The sequence below is a fragment of the Prionailurus bengalensis genome, chromosome A1, assembly GCF_016509475.1.
Source record: "Prionailurus bengalensis isolate Pbe53 chromosome A1, Fcat_Pben_1.1_paternal_pri, whole genome shotgun sequence".
Lineage (NCBI taxonomy): Eukaryota > Metazoa > Chordata > Mammalia > Carnivora > Felidae > Prionailurus > Prionailurus bengalensis.
In genome coordinates, this window is record NC_057343.1 from 24793405 (window position 1) to 24820402 (window position 26998).

At 40.0% G+C, this 26998-nt stretch overlaps 2 protein-coding genes across 3 annotated transcripts in view; one reads left to right on the forward strand and one right to left on the reverse strand.

The window, feature by feature from the left end:
- The window catches only part of LRRC63 (leucine rich repeat containing 63), a 42187-nt gene extending 22292 nt beyond the window's left edge, over positions 1–19895 (reverse strand). Inside the window, exons 1-4 of one of the 2 annotated variants that reach the window (XM_043578823.1) lie at positions 19073–19895; positions 18724–18968; positions 2926–3615; positions 2314–2382 (exon numbers count right to left, since the gene is read on the reverse strand). In XM_043578823.1, coding sequence (XP_043434758.1) covers positions 2314–2382; positions 2926–3615; positions 18724–18808 — 844 coding nt within the window. In that variant the 5' untranslated portion in view covers positions 18809–18968; positions 19073–19895. The other variant, XM_043578830.1, reaches the window with a different exon arrangement.
- Positions 19896–20030: 135 nt separating this feature from the next.
- Positions 20031–26998, forward strand: part of LCP1 (lymphocyte cytosolic protein 1) — an 84303-nt gene continuing 77335 nt past the window's right edge. The window contains exon 1 of the mRNA XM_043578848.1: positions 20031–20128. The gene's annotated coding sequence lies outside the window, so the exon portion shown is untranslated. The remainder of the gene's footprint in view (positions 20129–26998) is intronic.

A 26998-nucleotide genomic window follows, 5' to 3' on the forward strand; every position in this document is an offset into this window, starting at 1 on the left:
TACATCCTCTGGGAGAGAGTGCTCTGAGCCTTTACTAACCTAGTCCCACTGGTTCTGTTTGCTAAACTGGGCTTTGTTTTGTGTGTGTGTGTGTGTGTGTGTGTGTCTGTGTTTCAAATATTAGCTGGCACCTTTGTCTTTCCAAAGGAAAACCATATGCTCATAGATTTCTCTCCAGATAACTTAGATTCTATCAATCTCAGTCTTTTTGTGTTATGTGTACAAATATTTTCAAAACTTTTACTACGAATTACATAAGCAACTTCTTGCTTCACAAAACTAGTAAAGGACATCACATAATCGTAAGTCAGATAGAGATCACCTCGCAAAGGACACCCTCGCTTTGTTTCAAGGGCCTTATATAATTCGGCTTTCTTGTCTCCGTTCGGAGACCCCACACAAGAAAAGAAAAAAAAAAATCCAAACAACTTAGAAGTTAGTCAAACAGAGAGCATCTAAATTTGCTTCCTCATGACCCTTGTGGGTTTCACCTTCAGAAACGGCCTATTCAAGTATAAACCCAAATGCGGCAGGAAAATATTTTGTGACCTCGGAACATATATTTTACATTCACGGCCATTCTCGCTGTATTATTTGCAGCAACATATTTTACAATCTCGGAAAGCCTTAGGCCATGGCTTCAGTGAAAGGAAATCATGCATCCTAGACCAAAGAAAGCAATGTTCAGTTTCTAGCTGCCAAAATAGGCCCTGTGGGCCCATCTCAGGTCAATAGATGTGAAAGGTAACTGCAGCATCAAGAGAGATGCATGATATGATAGAGAGAGTCGTTGTCTTGGGAGAGAGAGTGGATCAAGAAGGAAAGGAGAGCGAGTTAAGACCTAGGTCTGTGTGCTGTTCCCAGCCCACCCATTCCCATGGACTAGGCCCAAGCATTGGTTTTGGAATGGAAATGGGAATTCAGGTGGAGAAAAAAATAGAAATGCCCTGATGGATCCCTGAAGGCTCTGGAAACTTTCAAAGAGGGGACCGCCAGAGTGGGACAAAGTCAACAAATCAGAAATGGCAGCATGATTTGTTTCGGCTGATGACCTGGGAAAAAGAGAAAGTCCTATCGTTGGAGCCTTCTGTGTTTAATCATTAACTGAATCATTCCTTGGTTATTTTTTCTGCTCTAGAATTTTATTTGACTCCTATTTTTAAAAACAAAACTTCTAGTTCTCTGGTAAAATTCTCTAACTCATTCTTTCCTTTCTTAAACATAGTCATCACAATTATTTTTAAAATCCCTCTTTGAAAACTTTGGTATCTGACTCTATGTGTCTGTTTCTATTGCCTTTTATCTTTCTACAGATCTTCAGACATTTTATCCTGTTTCTATAGGATGACTTGTGATTTTTTAATTTAATGCTGGATGCTGTGGATGAAAATTTTAAAGGGTCCGGATAACGCCGTGTCTCTCCAACAAGTGTTAAATTTTCTTTGATTGAAAGAAAAGTGGAAAAAGTATCACTTTGATTCATTAGGGACTGGTTTTGAGCTTTGCTAGGGATAATCTATTTTAGTGTTGTACTTTTTTCTAAAACATCATCCTTATTTCTAAGGCATGGGTCCTCTGGGTCTTCAACTAAAAGCCCCATGTGTTTACAAGGCCCCTGCATCTTGGCAGAGCTTTACCTTCAATAACTGCCTCCCATGCATGCTCACTTCTCGTAGCTTCTCTGCTGATGTTTTTTGCTGTGTTTCTTAGAGTATTGTCCTGCACATGCACAGCTTAGAAATCAGCGGATATGGGGGCTCCTGGGGGGCTCTGTCGGTTAAGCATCCGACTTCGGCTCAGGTCATGATCTCACGGTTCATGAGTTCAAGCACCGTGTCAGCTCTGTGCTGACAGCTCAGAGCCTGGAGCGTGTTTCAGATTCTGTATGTCTCTCTCTCTCTCTCCGCCCCTCCCCTGCTCACGCTTTGTGTCTCTCTCTCCCTCTCTCTCAAAAATAAACATTAGAAAAAAAGAGATGATTTTTTCATTTGTTTTTTCTAGGTAACTAAAGTTAAAGCACTTAGAACAGTGCCTGGCACATGGAAAGTAGTTACCTTTCATTGTTGCATGTTTATTTCACCTACCCAGATTAAGAATGCTCCAGCTTTTATGTTCCCAGCATCAGTACAAACTTTGACTTATAGTCAATACGTCAAACATAGTTGCTGAGCAAATGGCTTAAAGAGCTGAAAATGAGGTGAGACATATGTGTGAACCCCACCCACATACACCAACACAAAATCATGAATACTTCTGTAGAGAGATAAACTTATGTACAGTTTTTTTAAAGAATGAAATACGCCTAGCGTTTACCTTCCGTCAGGTTTGGCACGCTTTGCCTCGACGTGCTTTCCACATTGTCGGATTCTGTTACTTGAGTTTCTAGAAAAAAGAAAAAAAATGAAACAACTTTTTGGATACTTGTGAACACTCATGTTCAGGGTGTTATGATTTCATTATAATTGTTCATCTTTTAATGAATTTGGATTGTCCACGGAACCGTGCCCGTGAAGGGCTCCGTCCGCACTGGCATTCTGCTTCTAGAGTTCATCTTGATCGCCTTCTGAATGACTGTTCATTCCCACTCCTCTTTTATGTTGACTTTTCTGATCCTTTGGGCTTCCTCATCTGGTTCCCACTACCGCCATCTGGGCAGAGCACCCAGTTTGACCTTGGCAGACCCTCAAGGTCAATACTTCTGTTACCTCTTTCTGGATCGTATATTGAATGTATGCATAGGCAGAAAGCGATCCCGCCATCCCAACCTGCAAACCCAAGGGGAAAGCAGCCTTTGCTCGCGTGCCTTCTCTCCCCTTTGGTCCACTTGACCCCGTTATTACAAAGCATGCATTATTTGTGATAGGAAAAAATGCAAATAATCCAAATGCCCATTTTGAACATGTATCATTTTGAACATGGATTTACCTAACAAAGACTGTCTTCGAGGTTTTCTTGCCAAAATTGGTGTTGGTAGGGCGATGGGACCTGGAAAATTACTAATAGTTAGTACCACTGCAGTATTTTGCTTTAAACGTTCAGACCACTGTCTTTCTGCTTTAACAGGCACACTTCTTGGTGGAGGGCTTGGCCCTGTTTCACTTAAATCTATCAGAGCCTGCTTAAAAATAAAGGTTTTCTTCTTTGATAAAGGTGGATATTCAGAGAGAACTTCCTTGGGTTTGGGAGTAATAACTGGGGAAGGTGCACTTGCAGGTCTGGAGAACTCTGAGGAGAGAATCAGAATGTCTTTGAACATGTTATCAACATAAATATTTTTTCTTTTTGACACTTCTCGTTTTGATTTTCTTGAAGTTTCCGTTTGGCTTGTTTCTTTCCCAAAAACTCGACTTGAGGCTGAATGACAGCTTGGAAAAAATATGCAACCAGTAGCAGTGTCTGGAATGTGCCAATAGACCCTGTTAAAATGTTTTCTTGGTATTGAAATAGTCGTCACTCTTTCTTGGACATGATGATCAAGAGAGAGATTTTGGATACTGATCGGGGTTTGTGATCGATCTCTTGAAACATCAGGAAAACTAGTTTTCTTTCTTTCAGTTGAAGTGGTTTCTTCTGGAGTGAACGTCACACGTTTTGGCTTAGCTTTACCAGTCTTGGCTAAACCAGAAAAAAAAAAAAGGCACAATTAGTTTATATTTATCAAGGTACCAGGGACAAAATTTAATGTCTTAAAGCTCATACTCACCCCTCTTTCACCTTCTAAAAATTTCTGCATATACCTGCTAAGCTATGAGGACTTTTGTTTAACTGACTGGGGCAAAGTTTGAGTAATCAAATGGAAACGAGAAAAGACTAAATTGTATTAGATTTAGAAAGGGTAGGGAGAGACTCTTGGAAGAACAGAATTGATAGGAGACAGGGTATAAAGGTAATTTTTTGACCAGTTGCTACTAAAACTGGAAATAAAATGGGTAAAAATTATTTTGATGAAGTTTTGTTATTTATCATTTCTCGTTATCTCTTCCTCATTGAAACTTCCTTGAGCAAAGACTCACAATTCTTTTCAACGCCAGATGTCAGACCAATGTGTCTTTTGAAACGATAACATCCTGATGCTGGGTACAAAATACTACAAGTTCAGTTAGGTTAAAAGGTAAATGTTCTTTTCTCTCCTAGGTCCAGAAAACATACAGTGGTTCTTCGGTACCTCACCACACCAAATATACTTTCTCTTTCCTATGGGACAGAATGTCAAATGACTCTTTTCCATTGTCTCAGTTGAGTACTAAATGATGAAGACTTCTACCTTCTAAAGAAGAGATAATAGATTCTTTAAGGCAAGGCTTGCAAAGAGATGCCAAAACAAATCCAGGTCTCATCCATCTGCTGTCTACGCGTAAGAGATGGCTGGAGTCTGACCTGAGTTCAGAGAGAGGAATTCTCCTGGATAGAGTTATTGGAGTGCTATGTGTTTCTTCAATCTTCCCCTCCTTGTGGTGGGTGGAAGAGGATGATTTTTCCCCAACCTCAAACAATGTGACCAGAATTCTCAGAGAACCATTTAGAGAGCAGGAATGTATGCCAGGAGGAGAAAATAACATATCATTCCTCTACTCACCTCCCTCACTAATACTTACAGAGTAGCAAAAAGGGATCAGCCCACCCAGTCCTGGGTTCCAATTGGAGCAAGGCAAGAGAATCCTTGAAACTCCTTGACCTGCATCTCCTGGCATTTCAGGGTAGGTACAGAGACTGATGCTTAGTTTTTAACTCCTTAACTCTTCTCCATCCCTAGCCCCACTTATGGAGGAGCAGAAACCATAAGTTGGGGGAAAGAAGTAAAGAACCAGGTGGAAGACCTTGTCACGCCCCTGTCTCCTCTGGCGTGTCTAAAAATTTGCAGACCTAGTCTGAGCTGGGGGAAGGGGCAGGCCAGATAAAAGTAATGACTCAGATTGAAATATTCGTTTAATATCTGAAAAGGAAACAAGGCTAAGAGGTGAAGTTGACTAGAAAAGCCTTGGAGGAAAGCTGTGTGTCCCGGGTGAGTTTGAAGGGCACTAGTGGGAGAATAAGAACGTTTGCTTCCTGCTTGTATAGAACTAATAAAAACTAGCTCATTCAAGAAAAATGGTCACACCATCATTCAACTTTTTCCCCTCTCTCCCATATTAAAACAAAACATAATAACGCAAGCAAAATCCTCAACAAACTCCAGAACTCCTTCCAACCACCAGTCTCACCATATTTATCCTTCCGGAGTGTGAAGTAACTGACCCTCAGTTTGATGTCCTCTCTCTGTTCTGTTTGTTGTTTCACTTTATTTAGTCTGTAACTTTTAATTAATAGTCTTTCTTTTTAGAACAATTTTAGATATGAAAATACTTGAGCAAGATTACAATTCCTATATATTCCCCCCTACAATTTTATCTATTATTAACATCCTGATTGGTGAGTACATTTATTATAATTGATGAACCAATGTTGACATACAATTAATTCAAGTCCATACTTGACATTAGGGTTCATGCTCTGTGTTATCCATTTCCATAGATTTGGACAAATGTGTAATGCCATGCATCCGCTATTACAGTATCATAAAAAATAATTTTACCACCTTAAAATTCCCCTGTGCTTCACCTATTCAACACTTCTCTCTCTGAACAAATTTCTGGCAACCCCTGATTTTTTAGTTTTTACCGTGTTATTGTTTTGCCTTTTCCAAAATACTACAGTGGTTGGAATCATGCAGTACGTAGCCTTGAATAAATAAGAGGGGTTTGTTTTGCTCTTCTCCAGAATTTGGTGGTGTCAGTGTTGTGTATTTTAACTATTCTAAGAGGTATGCAGTGGTATCTCATTGTTGGTCTAATTTGCAGTCTCTAATGACAAATGCAAATATTAAGCATTTTTTATCTTTTTTTCTTAAATTTCTTTCTTTTTTCAGCATTAAGCATTTTTTCTTAAAAAAACTTTTTTTAAACATTTTTATTCATTTTTGAGAGACAGAGAGAGACAGAACACTAGCGGGTTAAGGGCAGAGAGAGAGGGAGACACAGAATCTGAAGCAGACTCCAGGCTCTGAGCTGTCATCACAGAGCCTGACGCAGGGCTCGAACCCAAGAACTGCGAGATCATGACCTGAGCCTTAGTTGGACACTCAACCGACCGAGCCACCCAGGCGCCCCCCTCCTTTTTTAAAAAAAATTTTTTTTTAACGTTTAGTGTTAAGCATTTTTTCCTATGCTTATTTGCTTTCTGGATATCTTCAGTGAAGTGACATTTCAGATATTTAGCTCACTTTTATTATTATTATTGTTATTATTTATTATTGTTATTATTATTATTATTTTAGAGAGAGAGTGTGTGTGTGCACACAAGCAGGGGAGAGGGGCAGAGGAAGAAAGAATCCCAAGCAGACTTCACACTCAGTGGGGCTCCATCCCAAGAACCCAGGATCATGACCTGAGCTGAGATCAAGAGTCACTCAACCGACTGAGCCACCCAGGTGCCCCTAGACCACTTTTTAATTAGGTTCTTTTCTTATTATTTAAGAGATCATCGATTTGGGATAGAAAGTCCTTTATCAGATATGTGTTTTGTAAATATTTTCTGCCAGTGTGTGGCTTGTCTTCTTATTCTCTTAACAATGTCTTTCACAGAGTAGAAGTTTTTAATTTTAATGAAGTTCAACTTACCAATTTTTTATTTCATGGGTTGTTCGTTTTTATTATTGTATTGTTTTATTTCTATTTAATGCATAAAGGAATGTTCCAAAAGAAACAGATGGAAATATAAACCTGATAAATCTTTAGTTTCATGGACTGTTCCTTTGGGGTCATATCTAAAAAGTCATTGCCAAATCCATGGTCACCTAGACTTTCTCCTGTGTTATATTCTAGACGTTTTAGTGTTTTGCATTTGTACATTTAGGTCTATGCTTCTTTTGTGTTTATTTTTGTGAAAGGTATAAGGTCTGGTCTAGATTAATTTTTTTTTTTTTTTTTTTTTTTGCGTGTTGGTACCTAGTTAATTTGTTCCTGGACCATTCACTGAAAAGACTATACCTTTGTTCTTTGTTCTTTTGTCAAAGATCAGTTGACTATATTTGTGTATATCTATTTCTTGGCTCTCTGTTTTCATCCATTGATCTATTTGTCCTTTATTTTGCCAATACAACACTGTATTACTTTAAAATCTTGAAATTGAGTGGTGACAATTTTACTTCCTTCTTCTTCTTCAGTATTGTATTTGGTATTGTGTTTTTCCTTTACATATAAACTTTAGAATAATTTTGTCAATACACACTAAATAACTTGCTGGTATTTTGGCTGAGATTTCTTTGAATCTGTAGATCAAGTTTAACAATATTGAAACTTCCTATTTATGAAGATGAAATACCTTTTCATTTATTTATATATTTATTTCTTTTATCACAATTTGGTAGTTTTATGCATATAAATCCTATAATATATTATTAGCTTTATGCCTAAATTAATTCTAGTGTGTTAAAAAAATTTTTTTTTAGTGTTTTCATTTATTTTTGAGAGAGAGAGAGACAGAGCATGAGCAGGGGAGAGGCAGAGAGAGAGGAAGACACAGAATCTGAAGCAGGCTCCAGACTCTGAGCTGCCAGCATAGAGCCCGATGCGAGGCTCAAACTCACGGAGTGTGAGATCATGACCTGAGCCGGAGTCGGATGCTTAACCAACTGAGCCACCCAGGCGCCCCAATTGTAGTGTGTTTTGATACTAAAGTAAGTTGTAGTGTTTTGAATTTCACATTCTAACTGTTGCTGGTATATAGGAAAGCAATTGATTTGGGTATATTAATCTTGTATCTTGTAACATTGCTATAGCTGTTTTTTATTTCCAAGAGTTCTTTTGTTGATTCTTTGGGATTTTCTACATAGAATAAAGATAGTTTTATTTCTTTCTTCTCAACTTGTACGGCTTTTATTTCATTTTCTTGTCCTATTGCATTAGCTAGGATTTTTTAGTACAGTTGCTGAATAGCAGTGGTGAGAGGGGACATCCTTTGTCATTTTAGGGGGAAAGCATCTAGTTTCTCACCATTAAAGATGTTGTTAGCTGTGGGATTTAGGGTAGATCTTCTTTATCAAGTTGAGAAAGTTCTCATCTATTCTTAGTTTGCTGAGAATTACTTCATGAAGGCATGCTGGATTTTGACAGATGGATTTTCTATATCTACTGATGTGATCATGTGATTTTTCTTCTTTAGGCTATTTATATGATGGGTGACATTAACTGATTTTTGAGTGTTGAACCAGTCTTGCATATCTAGAATAAATTCCACTTGGTCATGATGTGTAATTATTTTTATACATTGTTGAATTCAATTTGCTAAAATTTTGTGGAGGATTTTGGCACCTATGTTCATTGGTGATATTTATATGTAGTTTTCTTGTAAGTTCTTTGTCCGGTGTTGGTATTAGAGTATACTGCTCTCACTGAATGATTTAGGAAGTGTTCTGTCTGCGTCTATCTTCTGGAATAGTTTGTAGAGAATGGATATCATTTACTCTTTAAATGTTTGGTAGAATTCACCAGTGACTCTATCTGGGCCTGGTGCTTTCTATTTTGCAAAGTTATTAATTACTGATTCAATTTCTTTTTTTTTTTTTCCAACGTTTTTTATTTATTTTTGGGACAGAGAGAGACAGAGCATGAATGGGGGAGGGGCAGAGAGAGAGGGAGACACAGAATCGGAAACAGGCTCCAGGCTCCGAGCCATCAGCCCAGAGCCCGACGTGGGGCTCGAACTCACGGATTGCGAGATCGTGACCTGGCTGAAGTCGGACGCTTAACCGACTGCGCCACCCAGGCGCCCCTGATTCAATTTCTTAAACTAGGCCTATACAAGCCTATAAAGTAATAAATTATTTATAAATATAAACATTATTTATAGCAGGTTATATATTTTACTTTGTGTGAGTTTTGGTAGTTTATGTCTTCGAAAGAATCTGTCCCTTTTATCTGTTACCAAATGGATGGACCTAGAGTTGTTCATAATATTTCTTTATCTTTTTTTTTTTTTAATGTCCATAGACTCAGAAGCAATGAACCCTCTTTCATCTCTGATAGCAGTAATTTATTTCTTCTCTCTTTTTTCTCAGATAGCCTTGTTAGAGTTTTATCAATTTTATTAGTCTTTCCATAGAACTAGCTTTTGGTTTTGTTGATTTTCTCAACTGCTTTTCTTTTTTCAACTTAATTTCTGCTCTAATTATTATTTATTTTCTTCTGCTTGCACTAGGTTTATATTCTTCTCCTTTTTCTAGTTTCCTAAAGTAAAAGTGTAAAGTATTTGTTTTAGATTAATCTTCTTTTTCTAAAATATGCATTCAAGGTTCTACATACCTTTTAAGCCCTATTGTTTTATACTGCATATTTTGATAGGCTGTAATTTTATTTCCATTTAGTTAAAAAACATTGTAAAATATCTCTGTGACTTCTCTGACCCATGTGCTATTTAAGTGTGTTGTTTAATCTCCAAATATTTTTGGATTTCCACATATCTTTCTGTTACTGATTTTTACTTTAATTCCATTGTGTTCTGAGAACAAACACTGTAGAATATCTGTGTTTTTTTTTTTTTTAAGTGTGTTTTATGGCCCAGAATGTGGTCTAGCTTGATGAGTGTCTTATGTGAGGGAGAAGAATATTTTCTGCTGTGGTTGGATGAAGTGCTCTATAAATGTCAATTAGATCCTGTCAATTGTTGGTACTATTTGGTTCAACTATATCCTTACTAATTTTCTGCCTGCTAGATCTGTTAATTACTGATAAGGGGTGTGGAACTCTCCAACTATAACAATGGATTTATCTATTTCTCCTGACAACTCTAGCAGTTTTTGCCTGAAATATTTTGCCTCTCTCTCTTTTAGGTGCCTGTCAGTTAAAGACTGTTGTCTTTTTAAAGAATTGACTCCTTTATAAGTAAATATTGCTCCTATTTTCCCCTAATAACTTTTCTTGTTCTGAAATCTGCTCTGTCTGAAATTAATATAGCTACTATATATTTTTTTGATTAGTGTTAGTGTGGTATGTCTTTCTCTACACCTTTACTTTTAACCTCTCTGTGTTTTTATATTTCAAGTAAGTTTCTTGTAGGGGTGCCTGGGTGGCTCATTTGGTTAAGTGTCTGACTCTTGGTTTTGACTCAGTTCACGATCTCATGGTTCGTGAGTCTGAGCCCAAGTCAGACTCTGCACTGAGAGCATGGAGCCTGCTTCGAATTCTCTCTCTCTCTCTCTCTCTCTCTCTGCCCCTCGCCCATTTGCATGCACTCTCTCTCTCTCAAAATAAACAAATAATTTATTAAAAAGTAAGTCTCTCGTAGACAACATATAGTTGGGTCTTGTTTTTTTATCTGCTATAACAGTTTGTTTTATATTTATTTATTTATGTATTTATGTATTTATTTATTTTTTATTGTATTTATGTATGTATTTATTTATTTATATAATTTAATGTCAAGTTGGCTAACATACAGGGTATACAGCGTGCTTTTGGTTTTGGGAGTAGATTCCCGTGATTCATCGCTCACATACAACACCCAGTGCTCATCCCAAGTGCCCTCCTCAGTGCCCATCACCCATCTTCCCCGCTGCCCCATCCCCCCATCAACCCTCAGTTCGTTCTCTGTATTTAAGAGTCTCCTCTGGTTTGCCTCTCTCTCTATAATAGGTTGTTTTGTTATATGTAAAATATGTAGACTGCACTGCTGCTTTTTTTCTTTTTCTGGTTTTAGTTGAGCATTTTACAAGCATTCAGTTTCTCTCCTTCAGTGTCTCAGCTTCTCTCCTCTCTTAGCATATCAATTATGCTTCTTTTACAAAAAAGTGTTAAGTGGTTTCCCTGAAGTTTATAGTATACATTTACAGTTAACCTAAGTCTATTTTCTTTTTCTTTAATTGGCATGTACTTTATTGATTGGAATCAAAACTGTAAATTACAACTATCTTGCTATGCAAAAAACCGAGACAACTCAAGTCTGATGTGTGGCATTTAGAAAGAATATTTAATTCATAATAAAAAGTTTCTTTTATTATCCTTTCAATAATCGAAGTCTACTTTCTTTTCTTTTTTTTTTTTCAACTTTAATTCCAGTCATTTAACCTACAGTGTTATAATAGTTTCAGGTGTGCAATGTAGTAATTCAACACTTCCATACCCTAAGTCTACTTTCAAATAATAAGATGCCACTTAACAGGTATTGTGGGTGTCTTTTAACAGAGTATTCCCAAGACCTCTCTCCCATTCTTTATAGTGTTGCTGCCATTCATTTCATTTATCCTTATGCTGTAATCACCTAACACACTGTGGCTATTATTCATTCAAATAGTTATTAGATCAAGGAAGAATAAGAAAAATAAATTTTTATTTCACTCCAGTTTTCCTTCTCTGATACTCCTCCTTTCTTTAGGTAGATCTGAGTTTTGGATCAATATCATTTTTCTTCTTTTAACACAAAAGAACTTCTAAAAAGTTCTAGTGGCCACAAATACCCACAGTTTTTGTCTGAGGAAGTCTATATTTCTCCTTCATTTTTTTTTTTTAAGAGAGAGAGAGAGAGCATGAGGTGGGAAGAGGAGCAGAGGGGGAGGGAGAGAGAGAGAGAGAGAGAGAGAGAGAGAATATCGAATATCAAGCACACTTCATGCTCAGCATGGAGCCCCCATGCAGGGCTGGGTCCCACGGTCCCAGTGGGATCGTGACCTGAACCGAAATCAAGAGTCAGCTGAGTCACCCAGGTGCCCCTCTCCTTCGTTTTTGAAGAATAATTTCACTTGAATACAGATCCTACTTTGGTGGAGTTTTTTTTTCTTTCAACACTTTTAACTTTTTCATTTTATTCTTTTCTTGCTTGCATGGTTTCTGACAAGAAATCCAATGTGATTCTGAATCTTTTTTCTCTGTAGGGATTTCTCCCCTCTCCCCCTGCCCCACCTCCTTTCAAGAGTTTCCCTCTGTCTTTAGTGTTCTGCAGTTTAAATAAGATATGACTAAGTGCATTTTTAAAATATATTTATCCTGGTAGATGTTCCCTGAGATTCCCGGATTTATGGTTTGGTCTGTCATTAATTTTGGCAAATTCTCAGCCACTGTTACTTCAAACATTTCTTCTGCTCTCATGGCTGTTTTGTCTCCTCTCGTATTTCCATTACCCGTATGTCCTGTCTTTTGTTATTTTTCCACAGGTTTTTTGGTATTCTGTTTTGTTATTTTGTTTATTCTTTTTACTCCTCGCATTTGAGTTTGAGAATTTTCACCTGGCCTGTTGTCAAACTCACAGATCCTTTTCTCAGTCGTGTCCAGGCTACTGATGAGCCCATTAAAGGCACTGTTTATTTCCATTGCAGTAATTTTTACTTCTAGCATTTCCCTTGATTTTTCCATAGTTTCCATATCCCTGCTTACATTATTCTGTTCTTGCATGCTGTCTACTTTTTCCATCAAGGTTCTTAATATATCAATCAGTTATTTTCAATTTGCTGTCTGATAGTTTCAGTTACTGTGTCCTATCTGAGTGTGGTTCTAAATGCTTCCTTTTTCTCTTCAGACTGTGTTCTTTTCTAATCTTTAAGCATGAGTTGTAATTCTTTTGCCAAAAGCTGAGCACGATGTACTGGGGAATGGGAATGGAGGTGACTGTAGCTGTTGGTGTCAGACATTTAAGTTTCTTCTAGTTTTCTTGTTTTTCTTTTTTCTTCCTTTGTTGTCTCTGTGCTTCCCTACAGATGCCTTCTTAAATAAAGTCTGCATCTTAAAGCTCTTTCAGTTGTAATCCCCTCTTTTTATATTAGAACCCTACTGATGTGGTGATAAGGTATTAGGGAAAGGAATTATTGTATATTCTTATTATAAAAAATCTCATGTATTTATTTTTATTTATTTATTTATTTATTATTATTTTTTAATGCTTATTCATTATTGAGAGACAGAGAAAGACAGAACGCAAGCACAGGAGGGGCAGAGAGAGGGGGAGACAAAGAATCCAAAGCAGGCTCCAGGCTCTGAGCTGTCAGCACAGAGCCCGATGTGGAGCTTGAACTCACAAACGGCCAGAGCATGACCTGAGCCAAAGTTGGACGCTTAACTGACTGAGCCACCCAGGCGCCCCATTTATTTTTATTTATTTTAATGTTTATTTATTTTTGAGAGAGACAGAGCGATAGCGGGGGAGGGGCAGAGAAAGAGGAGACACAGAATCCAAAGCAGGCTGAGGCTCTGAGCTGTCAGCACAGAGCCCGACATGAGGCTCGAACTCACTAACCGTGAGCTCATGACCCGAGCCAAAGTCAGACACTTAACAGACTGAGCCACCCAGGTCCCCCTCATATATATATTTATTATATAAAAATCTCGGGGTTTTAGTGGGCCTGAATCCCTGGGTTGTGGCTTTCAGAATGTTTCTTAGCTTTTTCTTCCCCTTACATGACACAGAAAGGCTACAGGGGGAGAGGGTTATCTAACTTGACCTTACCCCAGGTCAGACAAGGGTCTGGTAATGTAGTTTTCTTTAGAGGGAAAAGCATGCTCTGGGAATGTTTCAGTGGTTACTTTCTCCCTCATACTAGGGAAAAGATGAACAGATTTTTCTCTGCTCTTCATGAGAATCTTGTGGGGCTCCTGGAGTTAAAACCCATGGCAGTGTGGAGGCTCCCCTAAGACCAGACCCTAGGAGTTTTTTAACTCTTAAGCTAGTCCACACTCAACCTCCAGCAATTTGTCAAAATTAGCATTTAACTGTTCCTATCACTTACTGGCTTAAGTATCTTCTGATCCCAATAAACCAATCTCAGCTGAGATTCTCTATAGCTGCCTGTCTCTCCAGATTTCAGGATGCTGGTTTGCTCTGTGACTCGAATTTTCTGATGGATCTAAGAAAGTCACCAATTATCAGTTTATTTACTTTTCCCCCTTATGAGGATATGAGTGATCGCTTTCAATCTCTTTACATTTTGAGGCTGACACTGAAAGTTTCCTCCTATTTACGTTTCAAACCATTACGACCTGGAATTTTCCACCTCTACTACCAAAGCTGTTATCACAAAATGATCATTGATATCTTGTTGCTAAACCTAATGGGTACACATTATTATTTACCTTTATGTGACCTCCTCTTGGCATTCAATACTTTAATCCACCCTATTCTCCATGAAATTCACTCTTTCCTTGGCTCTCATGAGAGCCATTTTTCCATTCCTACCACCTGCCCATTTATCTTCTCTACACAAATCTTTCTCTTTCTCAATTTACCATTTTGTACTTCCAAAGATTCTATCATTATCCCTCCCCCAGTTGTAACTAGTTTTCCATCTACAGTAATAATTCTAAATCTGGGTCTGGAAGCCCTAAGCACCTCAAACTTGTCATGTCTACACCAAAGTCATCAGCACTTTCTGTCCTCCTTTATCTCATAGAGATACAGCTGTTATTTAGTCACACACACACACACACACACACACACATTGGAATCCTAGATTCCTCTTGTATTAGTTTCCTCTAGCTGCTGTAACAAATAACCACAAACTTCATGGCATAAAACAACAGAAATTTATTCTCTCACAGCTCTGGAGGCCAGAAGTCCAAAGTTATATAACTGAGCCAAAAATCAAGGTATCAGCAGGGCCCTGTTCTGTCTGGACTCCCCTGTAGAGAATCCATTTCTTGCCTCTTGCAGCTTCTGGTGGCTGCCAGCACGCCATGGCTTGTGGCCACGTCACTCCTATCTTCAAGGCCAGCACCTTCAAATCTCTCTTTGATCCATCTTCGTATCCTAGTCTTCTCTCTGCCTGTGTGTGTGTGTGTGTGTGTGTGTGTAATCTCTGCTTCTCTCTTATAAGGATACATGTGACTGCATTTTGGGCCCACCCGAATAATCCAAAATAATCTTTCATCACAAGAGCCTTAACTTGATCATATTTGGAACCCCATATAACATTTTCTTTTCTTTTTTTCTTTCTTTTTTTTTTTTTTTTTTTGCCATAGAAGATAACCTTACAGGTTCGAGAAGTTAGGATGCTGATATCTTTTGTGGGGTTATTTTTCCATCTGCCATACTTCTAATTCCTCACATTTAACACATGCAATTAATCACCCCAGGCTATATTCAAATTAGATATGTCAACTCTAAAGTTTCTAATTCCCCACCCCTTTCATCCCCCATCCCACTCCCCTTTCCTTTTCTACCATGAGAATCACAGAAGAAGTGAGCTATTGTTCTCATGGATTCATGTCCCCTCTTCATTTGGTTTACAGTGGAGATTAGGATCGAAAACCAGTGACCTAATTAAGTTCTGCTGTTTCAGAATAGAAAGGTAAGACCCATTGACAGGATGACTTCCTAAAGCCACACCTCATATTAGTGTTGAAGCTAAGACCAGAATTCAGATCCTTGGATTCCCATTCTAGGGCATTCGGCACTGTTCCAGGTTGCTGCAAGCCAGTAAGTTCAGACCAAGTAAGAAGTATGACAAGTACTGTAACATCTTACAACCACACAGTGATTTTATAGCTTATCATGTGCTTCCACGCAGGCTATTGCATTTTAACCTCCTTCTCTCTTAGTTAAGTGACATTTTTAAAAAACCAGATTTTCTCTTCTAACTTTCACTGCCATCATCCTAGTCTACATCAATTTAACTTCACCCTTGATTGTCTGATGCAGCCTTATAAAGTTTTCATCAAATTATCTGAATCTTAGCAGTGATAATTCAGACTTCTTAGTTTGGTGAATAACTATCTATGTGAACTGTAAACATTTTTAAAAAACCAGGGCACCTGGGTGGCTCAGTCGGTTAAGCCTCTGACTCTTGAATTTGGCTCAGGACATGATCTCAAAGTTGTGAGATCCAGCCCCATGTTGGGCTCTGAACTAAGCATGGAGCCTGCTTGGGATTCTCTCTCTCCCTCTCTCTCCCTGTCCCCTAAATGTGGGCTTTCCCTCTCTCTCTCTCCCTCTCAAAAATAAATAAATGAACATTAAAAAAAAAATCTATGCAAACTGGACCCACTTCACCTAATCTTGCTGTGTAACGATTCATCAGTTTCCAGGAGAAACCCCCAGATACTCTAGTTTATTACTGACAATCCCAAAGCCCATACTGCTCATTTGTAATTTCATTTCCTACGTTGACCACACTGCGTGGAATACCTTCTCCCACTAGCCAGTTGAAATCATTTTCTTCTTTCCAAGTCTACCTAAAAACCTTACTCAATCCATTTTTCTTGATTAACGTAGCCCATATTTGCCGTTCTCGTTAATTCACTAAACATTTAACATGTATCACATGCCAGCTGTACCCACAGTGCTGAGGGGACAGTCACACAGCACAAACCTTACTGCCATCAAACATCTCCCCATTAAGTGTAGAAGCTAGGCAGGTAAACAGTTAAACTAGAGAAGGACAAACGCTTGGTAGGAGTAAACATGGAATACTATGGGAGCATAAAGGAAGGTACCCTGACTAGGTGAAGGGGGAAGTGGTGTTTAGGGATATCTTCCCAATGGAGATGGTATCTGTCTTCTCAATTCCATGCTTCTCTATTTCTTGACACATTTCTCCATGGTTTTTTTTTTCTAGTATATTAAATTTCTACTTTTCCAAGAGACTCTTCGCTGCCATCAAAAAAGTACACCAGTCTCCTCTGTAAAACATATTTCACTCCACTTTTCCTAATTCCTTAAGTCTTCGCTCAAGCCCCATTCCTGCCCCAGTGCTCACTCACATGTAGGAACTACTATTGCCTATACCATTAATTGGACAAAATTCTATGCTGCTTTATACTGTTAAGGTTCTTATTTTATGTGTATCTCATCTCCAGAACTTGATTAAAGGTCTTAAAATGTCCTGAAGGGCAGGGACCAGATCACTCACGTCATTAACTCCCTATGGCATCTAGCATCTTATGCAAAGTACAGATATTCATTTCAGGGTTTTATTTCAGTGTTTGACTGTTCATGTTTATAAACCGTACTTCAGTCATTTTAAGTATTGATGGATTTCAACGACAAATATTTTGAACACCTACTATATGCAAAGTACTCCACTAAGAGCCTTTGGAAACGATTATTAACAGTCAAGGTCATAGAACCTCCAAGGTGCCAAAAAGCAAGAGAGCCCCCTCCCCCAAAAAAGAATTTTCCAGCCCAAAATGTCAATAGCAAGAACTGTGTACTAGAGGATAGACTTCAACCAAGAGATGAATGAAAAAACTACAAGAAAAGAACTGGTAGTGAGCAGTAAATCCACATAACTGTGGGCATTATTGTCACACAACAGGTTGTAAATGTAGAAATATAGAACATTCTAGAAATGACCATGTAGAAATGATATAACAAAAGCTGAAGGGAAAGTGGGATAGGAAATTGGAGGTAGTACGGGCATGTTGATTTCTACATCTTTAATAGCCAGGAATCAAAGGTAATAATTTATCATTGGAAATCAACTGATGGACTAGGCATATGTTAACAGTATAAATGTTGACATGAAAATAATGAAATACATTATAAAATAATGAACACAATGGACTAAAATCAGGTGACTGAGGAGACTGAAAAGGGGAAAGAAGTGGAAATATGCTTTTATCATTGCTGTACAGAGTCAAAAGATACCACATACAAAAATAGAGAATTAAGGGTATTATATAAAGTTCTGGTTATCCGAGGGACTCATCTTCACTTTACTGCAGTGTAATTTGACAATTACTTATGTGATTATTTGATCCAAACAGATGGCAACCAATGAAGAAGATGGACAAGGTCTCTTTTGCTCATTATTACATCCCCAATTCCTAGCGCTGTGCTAAGAAGTACAGTCAGTTCTTGTTATCGGTGGCCGTTCTGTTCTATAAAATCTCAGTGAACACTGAATTATCCAATACTGAGCCATTGCTTCTAAGGAAAATATAGGGTTAGGTTCCTCTAAACTTCTGGTCTCAACATTATCAGCAACCAATCAATACATAATCTTGTTTTATCTGTGTTTCTATTTAAAGACACTTAACATATATGGTTGATTCGTTAATATTGAACAGCCAGCAACACTGCAACTCATGCCTGAAGGAAGCTTGACTAACACATGCTTTTCTCTGTAAAGGCACATCGCAGCCTTCTTGTGCTTAGGAACACCAGACGGCACTTGAACACTATTCCTGGGGGTGATGGCAAAAGCACCAACAAAAGGCACAAAAATTTTAAAAACCATGGCAGAGGAAAAAGACTGAAAACAGAGTGAGAAAAGGGCAGTTGTTTACAGTACGAGAGCTGAAACAAGAAGGCAGAGCATTTTCCTTATTGGACGTCAGCTGGGAACATGTATGTTTTCACTGTCTGCCTCATATCCATCCACTAATGACTGAGAGTTACCATATGTATTACTCTCCTGCATACAGTTTCACCTATGATAAAAGGAAAAAGAGCTGTCTCTACTGCTCTGAAGTCTTCTTCATTGACATATCGTTGAGTTAAAAAGATAACATACAGCACAAGGTACTGGTTTGGGCATTAGAAATAATTGTAGCAGTTAGGTAACTTTGCACCCATAGAGTCCACAAATAATGAAGGTCAACTGTAACTGTAGAATTGAATTGGATGTTATCCTCTCACAATAAACATTTGGAAGTTACTGGTTACTAGTGAGTGTCTTTTTCACTATTGTGATTCTGAACCGTGCAGCCTGAGAAATTTCTACGAAAAATAAATAAACTTAATAACATATCTGATGAATACACATACCTGCATAGACTCTCTTCTTAGGTAAAGGCAGCTTAGGGAGTTTTGGAGGTAAAGGTCTTCGAAGCAGTTGTGGGTGGTTTTGCATTTTAACTAACAATGAACACTGTTTTTCACAGCTATTGGTTAATCGGGAATTGAAAAGGTTTTCAGTATGTTTGAATTGTTGCTGAAAAGTAATTCATTGGAATCTACGTTTTAGTGAAAATCATTCTTTGCTAATACTGTGCTGAGTCCAAGCAGAATTCCTATAAAAGAAAAAGAGGATAAGGAAAAAAAAATTCTTTAAAACTTCTAGAAAGAATCTAGATAAAATTTAGGTTTATGACTAACACAATTTTAAAATATATACACTATTACTAATCAGGATCATTCTAAAATTTCTCATATTAGCAAAATGTTCAATCTGCCCATGCTATATCATCTAGTAGATACTGATTTTCCCGAACGGTAAAAATAACACTCATTTTTTCACCTCTACCTTCAAACTGTTATTACTTTACATATTTGGGAAAAGATTTGGTCAAAAAGATTAAGGCAATCCCTCCATGATAGCCTCTTAAGACTCGAAATATCTATTTACAGTTCACAGGCAACTTGTTTTCTTTCTGCAAAAGGACTTGTTTTAAGTTTCAACCACGACTAGTTGGGTCATACTCTTTAACCCAAAACTAAGATGGTCTTCAATATAATCAGATTTTCCAGGATCTCTGTTCCAATTGGTACAATTTAGAAATAATGCCAGAAGCTCAAAACATGCGCTAAGTTCTCAAGGCAACATCAAAGTGCCTGGCACATCAGGATTCCGTTGACAGTTGCGAAGGGAATGCTTTGGAGCTGCATAAATGGGCCGTTTTATCCCGCAAAGATAACTTTGCACACAAGCGCTCAAGGTATGGTCCCTGTTAGTACGTCCCCCTTGATGCCGGTAATTTTCCTTCCGTATTATTGGAGAAGATGCGCTGGACCCCTACACTATCCTTCAAGGCAATCAGCTGCTTCTCAAAACGACCGGCTTTTCCTCTTTCATCTTTTCCTCGGAATTGAGGCAGCGAGGTAAAGGTCAAGGCAGAATGCGAGTCTCCCGCGAGAAGCAGTCCGCCGGGAAAGCACCTAGATTAACTACCCTCGACCCCCACCCCCGCCGCAAGGCCTGGCCTGAGGCCAAGGGCACGGGCCCTAGCAACCGGAAGCCGATAAACCCGCCCAGCCCGCGGGACTCGCCGGCGCTGGAGAGGAGGGCGGGGCCGGGCGGGGCGCGTGCCCGCCGAGCCCCGCGGAACCGGCCCCGCCCCACGGCTCGGCGCGCGCGGCGCCCACGGGCCTCTCTCTCCGCCGCGGTGTCCTGCTGCCGGGAGGTTGCGGGCGGTGGGGGCTGGAGGAGAAGCCCGGTCCGTGTGTCGCTGCTGTACGGAAGCCCGTGGTGACAATCGTTATTACTTTTCTCCTTCTTAATGACATTGACCACTATTATTTATTTACTCTCCTTGATTACACGGTGTATCTAGGGTCTGGGCTGGCGTTCCTTAATGCTGCACTTGGACGCAGCGGGGTCCCGTGGCTGATTTTGTAGTGCCCCCGAAAAGCGAACATTCTGTTTTCTTTCTCTTACTTGAATGCAAACTGTTTTGCCTTTCTGAGCCTATAAAGTTCCTGGAGTAGGAAGAGGGGCATTAAGGGTCCAAGCGGGCTTTAAAAGAAACCCACCCGTTTCTCACGGTTACAGTCATTTGTTTTGATCATAGTATGGCTTGTCTCCTCTCTCTCGGTGTTGACGATCCTGTACGTGCAGGGCTCGGTACATCGTCTGTGTTTGCGTGTATGTGCGTGTGTCTTTGAAGATTTGAGGGAGAAAAAGTATGAGGGAAAACTCATCAGGTAGGTGTGTAAATCCCAACTCAGAAAGTAATGCAGATGGAACTTCCTCGCAGTCTAATTTTTTTTTCTTAAGTACAAGTGTAGGAACTTTAGTAACAGATGTTGCAAGGTGAGAGACTTCGTTATAAATCTGTCTAGCTTTGGGGATCCTTTAAGATTTACTCCCTAACCAAGCCTTCCTTCTTCTCCTTAGAAGCAAGCATAGTCCATGAAAAAAGTGGAAAAGTAAAAAAATATTTCATCAGACTCTGGGGAATAGGCACCTTGTTTTTCTTTACAGTATTAGCATGTGGTTTCTTTTCCTTGTAAGATTAATGTGTCCCAATGAGGCCGCGGCCACAGACCATGAATTTATTCCGTTTTTGCCTATAGATTTTGCTCCGCGGATTGATAAGCCTCTCAGAAAGACAAGAAAATTGACAGCCTTAGGCAGATCTGATTGCTCAATTTTGTCTCAAGTAGTATTTGTTGTGCATAGTGTGTAAGTGTGAAAAATGTTTGTATTTTTAGGCCTAAAAATGTGTTTCTCATATAAATGTGTGTTCCAGTATTTAAATTGAGTCAGGTTCCTATGCTCTTAAAAGTTGTTTGAACCATGCCAACTTACTGAGATGCAGTTTTACTGACCAATGCTTGGCCTTTAAAATTTATGCTTCGTATTGCATGGTCAAAATCAAGGCAATGCGCTTATCAATAGTTTTTTTAAAAATGCTTTGTCATATATGGAATCAGGCACCAGGCTTCATTCCCTGCAGATTTCTTCTAGCAAGTACCAGGTAGAACCCAGGGCTTTAAATGTGGAAATGATGTACAAATACAGGCTGGATTTAGAAAGTACAAATCACATTCAATTTGGATTATTTTATTTTTATCAATTTTTTTTTTTTTACTATTTTTGAAAATGTTACTACCTCCATTTTTTCCCCTTTCAAAAAAATCATGTCTCTTTAAATACGGTAGCTCCGTCGTTGATTTGAAGGATTTATTTTACCTGTTGTACAGTACAGCCAGCCTGTTTACTTGTCCCATTAGCTTTGCAATTAGACAGAAACACGTGATGAGAAAAAACTGAACCACAACACTTCTCTCTTTTAGCAGATTGTATTAAGGAGGCCAGAGTAATGGTGAGCCAAGGTTATATACATCCTGTGTTTTGTGCCTTTTTTTTTTATGTTGCTAAACTGAGATAAAAGCTTATGCAAAAGGAACCCTAGGCACCCCACAGGTAATGCTCTTGATTTTCCTAATGGTGGGGAACACTTGGGGAACCTCAGATTTGCCATTGATGAAAGGGCCGCGTGGTCTGCTGGAAAGGTGTAGCGATTGTTGCTAGAAATCTTTACCATTTTCCCAATAGCTCTCTCGTTTATTTATTTTCCTTTTAAACAGAACAGAGGTTTACTAACCATTTTGGTCAGTGCAGATTTAATCTAACGTTTGCCCTATGGAAATAATTGGAGTAATTTGTATTTTTATGCTCAGTTTTTAGAAGTTCTTTTAGAAAATGAAGAGTTATTTTTGAGTGCACATTGGTTAAGCTGTTGAGTCCCCATGGTAACCCAGGGCATTTCTCAAAATGCTTTTGAGAAAGAGGTATTTTCTTGGTCTGAATTTACCTGTTTAATTATGTAGCCAGTACTGCAAAATGTCTTTATTCTAGTCACCCGTCACGGTGGCTTAAATGTATACATATATTTCTTGTGTTTCCATGCCACTGCATACAGGACAGTTTTATATTTACTTAAATGTTAATAAAGATATTTTGAAGCTGCTTTTCTTTTTACCTCTCATATCTAAACATTTCACTTCTGTTCTTAATTATTTTAATTATTTTGGGCCAGTTATTTAGTTATTTCTTTTTGTCTTTCAGGATGACAGTTATTTCCTTGTCTTTGTTTGAAGTAGAGATTGATCCTGAGATTTCGCCCCCAAAAAATCATTACTAAGGAAATGATTTAAAAATCATTAATAAGAAAATATCATGCAACCTGCATCATAGAGGTTTTAAAAATCCTAGACATAATGAAAGGATAGCGATTTATTGGAAACCTACTATGCATAAGGTCTTTTGTAGGTGCTGAACTTTAAACTTTATTAAAACTTAACAATGGTTCGTTTGAAGCTTTATAATTTTGTACATTGAAATGAAAATTTAAATCATTTTCAAAGACTTTCTCTTATTTTTCTTTTTAACATTTATTTATTTTTTTTTTATATTTTTATTTTTTTTTTCAACGTTTATTTTTATTTTTGGGACAGAGAGAGACAGAGCATGAACGGGGGAGGGGCAGAGAGAGAGGGAGACACAGAATTGGAAACAGGCTCCAGGCTCTGAACCATCAGCCCAGAGCCCGATGCGGGGCTCGAACTCATGGACCGTGAGATCGTGACCTGGCTGAAGTCGGACGCTTAACCGACTGCGCCACCCAGGCGCCCCACATTTATTTATTTTTAAGAGAGGGGAGGGTAAGGGAGGGGCAGAGAGAGGAAGACAGAGGATCCCAACAGGCTCTAAGCTGTGAGCACCGGATCCTGGGCTGGAACTCCCGAACGGAACCCCTAAGATTGTGATCTGAGCTGAAATCAAGAGTTGGCTGCTCAACTGACCGAGCCACCCAGGTGCCCCTCAATGATTTTATTTATCTATAATTACAACTACTTGAGGTCTTTACATTTTTAAATCTTTTTTTGTGTTATGTTGTTCGGGTAGAATAGTGTTATTTATTCACACTACCCTGAATACTTGGAAATGATTTTGTACTTCCTTTGCTTCAGTGATGGTTTTAGACTGTTCATCTATATCCAGTGGATATTAGATATCTGTGTATATTGTGTGACTGTGTCCTTCCCCAAAGAAAGGTAAATAATATTTGTTTCCTTAATGTTAGGTTGACTAAGCAACATTGCCTTTAGTGCTGTGAATGGTGAAATGTCCATGCGCGTTACTTACTACGTGGAAGGCACTGTTCTAAGTGTTGATTTTGTTTTATTTTACCCCACAGTTAATCATGTTAATTGAAAATTCTAGTGTCTGCGTCAAGTTTCAGTCAAAGGCTCTGCATAACATAGCTCAGCTGGGTTCAAATCCCTGCCTGCCCCTTCTTAGCTCTCTGCCTTTGGACCAGCTCCTGAATTGCTTAACCTCTCTAAGCCCTAGTAGTTTCTTCACCTGTGAAATTGGGGTAAAATGGTACCTAACTCAGGGTATTGGGAGGATTTAAAGCAATAATCAGTGTCAAGGACTTAGTTTTGTGCTGGGTACAGATGAGTCCTCCCTGGATGCTAATTGTTAGAAGACAAATGGTACAGGTGTCCTATCTCCGTTGTCCCTGCTTTATGTGATGATAGTTGACGTAAACCAAAGTATTCAGAGCATTGGGGGGTGAATCCTGGGTATTTATTTGTCCATGAAGTATCACACTTAGTTTGCTAATGTCTCCGTCATGACAGAAAACCTAGCCTGCCGATCTCAGATTGTGAAACAAATGCGTGCTCTAGACAGGTTTCCGATCCTTATGCCCCTCCGGGCTGCCGAGGATCTGTGGGACAGCTTGTACCCAAAAGAGTCCAAGTAGGTGATGTAAGTAAGGAGACCTTGATTCGTCCTTCGCGTGAGTTGGGTCCGCGAGCTGCTGTCAGGATTGATTGAACTGGACTGAATCCATGATGAATCTCAACCAGTAACCCAAGGGTGAAAGTCACCTTGTTGTCAACATCCTCCGGGCCAGCTGGTGAGCCTAACAAAGGTGGAAAAGGCGAGAGGGTCTGCAGCGTGACTCCCCTTTGAATGGCTAGAGGGAAACGTATTCCAAGAGCACATAACCCTTCCCAGGTTTTTTCTAATGTGCTGAGTCCTTGGAACCAGCTGGGATTCAGTCCTAAATTTATAACAAACATGTGCCATAGGCATAGGATATATGAGCTGCGTGCTCTCTCAGTCCTCCAAAATGACATGTAGCATTTCGAACCACAGGCGAGCAGAAATGCTTTGTGATGACACTCTTCATTCTAAGACCAATAGCAGTTTATGACCTTAAACAGTAAATACAATGGATTTGCTCTTCAAACCTATCATTCTGCTTTGTGCTCACAACCCTGACTAAGCGTATGTTTTATTCTTCCGTGTAACGAGGCTGAAATTGCATGTGGGGACTCGGGTAGGGAAGGACACAGGTTGCCTGGACAGGTGATGGTGCATCGTGCTGTCTGTGTTGACAAGGAACTTGCATTTCTTACACCACAGCTGGACAAGTAGAAGGGCGGCCAACTGTTTCTGTATCGCACAGTGAGATTAGCGTGTTCTTGACAGTCCCACAGGATTTACAACAATCTCAGTCCCCCACCCTCATGCTTTGATGTCAGAGACTTTATCCGGGTTGAAAAGAGGAAGTTCCAGGACACTGCTTGTCTCCTCACCCTGTCCCACGTAGTGACCTGCCTCGGTGGCATGGAGAACATTGCTTTCATTTCTTCTGCCAGTTTTTCCAGGTGCTGTGATATCCTCCAACGGAAGGAGATATGGTGTCCAGCTCCTATCAGGAGTCATGGGAAAGACAGACTATAGTGCTTTACTCTTCCATCCACGAGTAAAGATGGATGGGACACCTTTACAAGCAGAACACCTACGCTTTCATCTGTTTGACATATTAATATGGCTCTGCTTACGATTTGCTTTAAAGAAAAGGTTCTGTAACTACAAGAGGTTTGCGTGCAGACGACCAAGTAAGATGAGCCTTTGTGCTCCTGCTTCTCATTGGACGGTCCCTTGCCATCCTGCTTCTCACTGGATGGTACCTTCTCATTGGATGGGACCTTCTCATTGGATGGTCCCTTCTCATTGGATGGTCCCTTCTCATTGGATGGTCCCTTGCCATCCTGCTTCTCATTGGATGGTCCCTTCTCACTGGATGGTCCCTTCTCACTGGATGGTCCCTTGCTCTGAGCCATGGAACTCCTATATGTCACTGCTGGTGAGGTCCCTTCCTTGTGCTCGGGAGCCCCACACACCCCTTCACTAACCAACCTACCCAGAAGCAGACCCATAAGGAGATGCCTGTAGTCACCACTCTTTTCAGCAGGAGCTAAGAAAACCAGAGCATTCCTTCTTCCCTGCTCCCCCACCCGGCCCCACCCCATCTCCCAAACCCAGACTCATGGCATTAAAAAGGATTGCTTCCAGTGGGTTTGTAACTTGGTGTATCACTTTACCCAAGTGATCCTACTTGGGAGGTGAAAAGGCATCTCCTCCTGCACACTCACTCTGGTTATTCTCAGTGCATAGTTGTGAGACGCTGGGTGTGTCCCCAGTAAAGGTAAGAGGAAGGTGGCACTAATGGGGTCCTTGAGGAGCCGAAGCAATTGGCCACGCTGACTGAAAGTGGATCCATTAATATAACAAATCTGCCTTGCCACCGTTTCTTGCTCAGTAGAGATTAGTTAGGAACCGGAAGGGCCGGTTTTGCTAATCTGCTGTGATGAATTAGAGCAGCGTGCTTTTCAGACCCACACCTGAGAACTAGACCTGGCCCAGAGTGTTTATTAATACATTCATCTCATTTATCCTTGTTTTCAAGAGGAGAGAGTCATTTTGAAAAAGAAATGTTTTCCATAAGGCGTAGAAGTATTAGAGCATCAAATGCTGCAAGAACATCCCTTAGTCGTGGAGGTGTGGATTTTAAGAAGCCAGAATTTTCTGTATGAGTTATTGACATGAGCTGGCTGGAGAATACAGGAATCACAGAAGGGAGGGGCTCTGGCTGAAATGGAAGCAAGGATCTTCTCTCCTGCTTGACCTCTAGACCTCCCCCAAATGACCTCTGCCCTCTTAAAACATCCGCACAAATCAGCACCTTTCTAGTAAGAACAGGTAAGGGAACCATGGCACCCATGTATGGGCACAATGGTAGCCCTCAGATGGCCAAGCACCGGGGGACTGGCTCAGCCCTCCACCATCGCTCATTCCCCGGCTTGCAACCTGGCGCGGGTAACACCTGGCTGGCTCGCCAGGTCAGTCCACCTAGCACACAATGGGACAAGGAGGCACCTGACCCCAAGAGGGAAGGGGTGTGTTACCTTTCCAACAAGACCTTCCCCACCCCCACCCCGGCTCCCCAGATGCTCCACCAGCAGTGGTGATCCAAGGGGGTGGCTGGGAACGGGAAGCGAGGCTACCCTGGGCCTCAGGCACCAGGGGAACCGGGGGCCAGGTTCAGCCTGCTCCGGCCCCACGGCTGGAGAAACACGGTGACGGTTCAACCACCTGCCTCGGGGAGAGCCTCTGGTGACTCACAGACAAGAGGCCAGAGAGCGTCTGCTGTGTCCGAGAACCCAGGCCTGTCAGCACCACCGAGAGGCAGAGGATGGGAGGGAGTCCTCCACGCCTTCCTGCACACACTGCCCA